Raw genomic sequence first — 5,697 nt, 5'->3', positions numbered from 1 at the left:
TTTATTATTACAATAAAAAAAACAAGGTTTAATACTATTGATAAAGATTTATTTGTGATAGTAAAAGATAGGATGGACTTTCATAATGCAGTTCGAACCCTTATTATGTTGGACAGTCTATTAAGATTTATTTGTATGGATTAGTTGAATTTCAAAACAGCATATTTGAATTAAAAAAATAATAATAATTTATTCATCACTTTTATTAAATAAAATGTATAAACAATTTGGATTTTATTTTTTCTAAAATATGTCACTTGACGGACCCATCGAGGCCCATGAGTGGATCTTATCGCCCTCCGTAGTTGAGATCCAAGTTCCTTCAGTGGAAATACCCTTCATCGATGAACGGTAAAGATTGTATGAATATGGTCAACGAACGGTCAAGATGGAGAAGTAGCGAATTGCACCCACTGGAGTTGAATAGGATACAGCCGCTCATCTCCTCTCTTCTCCACTCGCCTCGTTCGCTCCGCCGTTAGCGTGAGGCCGCGAGCATAATATCTGCTCCTCAAGCCTCGGCCTTTCTCGTCCTCCTCCTCCTCCTCCTCGTCTTCCTCTTTCTCCTCTCTCTGGGTTTGATCCGCTTCGGAAATGGCGGCATCACTCCAGTCGGCAGTGTTCCTCTCAAATCGTATTGATCCGCACAGGCGTCTCTTTGCATCCCCTGCGAGATCTCTTCCAGGTTTTTTTTCGCCTCTTTTACGAATCAGATAACTATTACTGATTTGGGATCTGAAGATATGCCGATTGTTCCTTTGGCACTCAGGAACGAAAGGAAGCATCTTGGTTGTTAGATCCGATGGAAGAATCTCCGGTAGGCTCAGTGGAAGGAATTTGATCACAAATGCCGTTGCAGTTGAGTGTTGTTTCGTTCTTACTCGTCCTTGTAAAACGATACAATATGTCTCGTTATTTACTTACATTTCTGTCTCTTATCTTGCATGGGTTAGACGAAGGCCGATACTCCTACAAGTTCCACCGACTCTAAACCTGGGTAAGTTTCTTCTCTTATGCAGTGCTGTTTGTTGACAATTGAGTTTTTTGGAAATTGCAAAGGATTTCTCATGTTGAGTTGTTATTTTCTAAATTCATTTGTGGATTGGAAGAGACATAGGACAAGGAGTTGTTACTCATTATAATCTTGACCCAATCTGGAACATTGTGTTTATAACAGCATCCACTGTGTAGTGTTTCCATGTCCCTTTTCCTTGTTGAAACTTTTCTCTTATCCAGCAGGGCGCTAGTATTTTCTAACTCATATAAACATTTATTTGTTGAAGCTTCTGCTATTGTCAGAATTCTTGTTGATCAAAATTAGTGTGATATTTTGGTGGAAGTTACTCCAAGTATCTGTTGTCAGATTTATAAAGTGTTCTTATAATGTTGAAAGAAATTTATAATGTGGACGTAGGAAGTTTCAGAATATTTACTGAACTAAGGTGGAATCTGGAATTTAATTAAATGCATCATCATGTAGAGATGCTGATAAAGTGGACATGATTAGTCAGATCAGTAGAGCTTCTGGTGTGTACAATCTTTGTATGTCATATCTTAATTTGCCAACTTTATAGTTATAAAATGTAAGATGGAGTATGCGCCAAAGGATGATTATGTTTGCTTGTTTGTTACTTTAGGCTTGTGAAGGGCATAAAGATACTGTTGCTTTACACTTGATTTCATCATGCCAGAAGCTTTTATTGTATGAACATGGAACATTAAAGTCCTTGAATGGCTAAGCACGCCAATGAATATTAAATTCTACAACAATTTTTGCAGTGTGATTGGTCCAATTGTTTTTGGACAGAACAAAAATGATCTGTTTGATGTTTAGCTTATTTGACCATCAGATATTCTCATGGTTACTTCATCGTTTCAGAAGCTTTGTCTAACTGCTTACCATGTCTGACTGTTTGGCCTTCACAGCCCTGCACACTCAACTTTTGGGTCTAGTATTCTTTGTGTTTTTGGACTGGAATATTTTGAACTTTATCCTAAAGAAACTAAAGGAAACACACTGACATCATATGTAAAACACTTTTCTTCCTACCTTACTGCCAAATAGAGTTAGTTGTGCCTAATTAGAGGTTTGTCGAATATTCAAATAGAAATCTTAAGGATATTGATTTCAGTTTTATCCACTCAAAGAGGATTCTAATATTCTATTAGTTGTAATAATCTTTTTTCCTTGCCTTTGTAACCTTGTCATGTTACAAAACGTTGCTTCCAACTGTCTTTATCTTTTTTGTTAAATTTGACCTATTATGCAACTGGGCTGTTTATGCTCTTTGTCATGAATTCCAAGTTTTCATGCTTAAGCTTTTATGTTTTACTATGATCTTTTTGGCAAGGTTTTGACTTTTGCTGTTTCTTTGTAAATGTCAGTCATGAACTGCTATTGTTTGAGGCTTTACGAGAGGGACTGGAAGAAGAGATGGACAGAGATCCTCGAGTTTGTGTCATGGGGGAAGATGTGGGGCATTATGGTGGCTCATACAAGGTGACCAAAGGTTTGGCTCCAAAGTATGGAGATCTTAGGGTCCTCGACACCCCTATTGCTGAAAACTCCTTTACAGGCATGGGCATTGGAGCTGCAATGACGGGCTTAAGACCTGTTATTGAGGGCATGAATATGGGATTCCTCCTCCTGGCGTATAACCAGATATCAAACAACTGTGGCATGCTTCACTATACTTCTGGTGGTCAATTTAAAATCCCAGTGGTTATTAGAGGCCCTGGAGGTGTTGGGCGGCAACTAGGAGCAGAACACTCGCAGCGCTTGGAGTCGTACTTTCAGTCAATCCCAGGCCTGCAAATGGTTGCCTGCTCAACGCCTTATAATGCCAAGGGCCTTATGAAAGCAGCAATAAGAAGTGACAATCCAGTGGTGCTGTTTGAGCATGTCCTGCTATACAACTTGAAAGAGAGAATCCCAGATGAGGAGTATGTTCTGTGTCTGGAGGAGGCGGAGATGGTGCGACCTGGTGAGCATGTTACAATCCTCACCTATTCGCGCATGCGGTATCATGTGATGCAGGCTGCAAAGACGCTGGTCAACAAAGGATATGACCCTGAGGTCATTGACATCAGGTCACTGAAACCATTTGATCTCTACACCATCGGGAATTCTGTGAAGAAGACTCATCGTGTGCTGATTGTGGAGGAATGCATGCGAACAGGAGGAATAGGTTCGAGTCTTAGGGCGGCGATAATTGACAACTTCTGGGACTATTTGGATGCTCCGATCATGTGCTTGTCCTCGCAGGATGTACCAACACCGTACGCAGGGACCTTGGAGGAGTGGACTGTGGTGCAGCCAGCACAGATAGTGGCTGCAGTTGAGCAACTCTGCCAATAAAAGGTGATTCAACTGGCTGTTAGTACTCCACACCACCACTTACAGTTAAATTTCTCGTCTAATTTGAGTTTTCCCCCTACTCTATAAGATTGTTATATAATCAGCTTGAAATGTTTGCTTCTACTTTTCAAAGGGAGTATGGATTTTGGTTCGTTCATTGAAACCAAATCCTAGCAATTGATTGTCGTTTCACTTTTGCAGTTTTCGCCTTCATTGTGTTCCTTTAGCATGAAACTTATATAATATTTCAAATATATTTCTTTTGAGATCATGCTATCTGATGAGTGTGTTAGAACTCTGGCAAAACATCATCAAGAAAATGTAGGTAGAACATTGAACTTGTTTAGTATCATCAAGGAATCCTGCTCAAATCTTATAAACTGTCTCATATTTTATCAACCATGGTCATGGGTGTGTATTTGAGGTGGCTCACAGTGGGAACATGATCAATCTGTGTACACTAAGCTTGATCGATAAAGTCGTTAACCAAAAGGTTGGATTCACCAACAGGGCATTGCGGCAATTTTCCGTACGTATGCACTCACATTAGATTTTGAGTAGTGGCTAGTTTACATGATATATGCACTCACTTTGAAGCCTATAAAAATCCTAAAAAGAGACTCAAGGTGGGGTTTTTTTTTTTTTTTTTAATTTTTTTATATTACATCCACCCACAGAATCCCACATTTAACTGTTGTGCCTCTGATTTTTCTTTCAAATTTAGCTGTCTAATTAAATTCTTTTCTAAATTTGATTTAATATATTTGGTTTTATATGATGATAATGGATTAAATTAAGTTTGACTTGAAATTTTGTATTTCATGCACCTGTTTCAGAATTTTTAAATGACGGCTCCATGTTTCATTATTTCTAAAAAAACCCACTGAATTATAATTTTACTCTTATGTATACATGGAATTTTATTTTCTCGCTTTAACGAACGCAACGGTTTTTTTTTTTATTACTTTTAAATTAAATTAATTTAAATATCATTTAAATTCTAATAAATACTCCTCTAAATTTCTTTATTTTTATTTTTAAAACTTTAATAAAAATTATAAAAATAAGGTTAATAAAACATTAAAATAATTTTTTTGGTTTTTTTAACATCTTCAATTTTTTAATATGTAATTATAAAGAGTAAAAAATAAAAATAAAAATAATAACAATAGTTGATTGTATTAATAAAAAAAAAATTATTTTAGTGTTGGTTTGACTAGCATCATAGTGGTGTTGGGTTTTAAAGATTAACACTACAGTTATGTTTGTCTTTTGAAATGAATATCACAGTATTTTGAAAATTTCAAATCATTTTGAGCACTCTTGGGAGGATTTTAAAATAGTAAAAAAAAGATTGCATTTGAATTCATGTTCACCTAATAATTCTACTAAGTTGGAATGAGTCCGATTGGAATTCTCTAGGTCTATTCATGTATTTTGATCGAAATCCTTTGATGGACTTAGACAACTTGAATTTTTGAAATTTTATAATAAGAGGGAAGTGCGAAATGTGCAGAAGTAGATATGGTGAGAAATCTGGATCCCAAGTCTCGTACATGAAGTTATATGCATGTGCTAATTTACATAAAGTCGAAACTTTCTAAACTTTTTGACCTATCTAGGGTATTTGAATTTTTAAAATTTTGTCATATAATGGGAGAGGTGTTACGCTCCGCAAGTATACGGAAATGTCGCAAGTAATATAAAAGATTATCGTATCCACAGAGACTGGAATAAGCACTAGAAATGTCTCAATGCGAATTAGCTAAACAACTATCCAATTGTTTAAAATGCAAAGTGAAGGTAAACAAATCTAATATTAAAGATCAACAAACAAGTGTTTTGGGTTATGATAAAGGGAGATTCTAGGAGTTTCGGTTTCTTTGTAAGATTTCTTGAATGTAAATGGTTCACCAATTCTTATCCCTCAATTGCCAAACACTAGTAGAAAGTTGCCGGTTCTCTCTTGCAATAGATAACCGGCTAAGGACTGAGAAATGTATCTAAATATGATCAATTAGACGTGAACCTACGTTGTCCTTACACAGAAGCGTACCTATTACTATGCCTTCCTCGGATATCAACATAGAAGCCCACAACTTATTAATCTATCAAGATACAAGAAACTAATCACAAGATCCATCCTACTCTCTTGAATATTCCTATTTCCTCTTCAAGATTATCTCTCAAACGTCCTTACACGGGCTTGCACCTGTCACGTGGATCCCTCGGATGATCGAGTGAGAGTTTATCTTTACAAAGTCCACAAGAAATCCAAACAATCAATCAAGAATGAGAATTAAGCACAAATCACCATTAATCATTCAAGATCTAATTGA

The 5,697-nt window shown here is 36.5% G+C and overlaps 1 protein-coding gene across 1 annotated transcript; it reads left to right on the top strand.

Annotated features, from left to right (window-relative positions):
• Positions 1-452: 452 nt before the first annotated feature.
• On the top strand, positions 453-3,634 carry LOC121967251 (pyruvate dehydrogenase E1 component subunit beta-like). Its single transcript, XM_042517355.1, has 4 exons — positions 453-685; positions 770-858; positions 954-997; positions 2,386-3,634. Exons 1-4 carry the CDS (start codon positions 595-597, stop codon positions 3,356-3,358), a joined length of 1,197 nt encoding a protein of 398 aa, XP_042373289.1. The 5' UTR covers positions 453-594; the 3' UTR covers positions 3,359-3,634.
• The last annotated feature ends 2,063 nt before the right edge of the window (positions 3,635-5,697 follow it).

Source organism: Zingiber officinale, chromosome 3B (assembly GCF_018446385.1).
Source record: "Zingiber officinale cultivar Zhangliang chromosome 3B, Zo_v1.1, whole genome shotgun sequence".
Lineage (NCBI taxonomy): Eukaryota > Viridiplantae > Streptophyta > Magnoliopsida > Zingiberales > Zingiberaceae > Zingiber > Zingiber officinale.
Note: the sequence above shows the minus strand (reverse complement) of the source record. Positions and strands in the feature narration are given on the sequence as shown.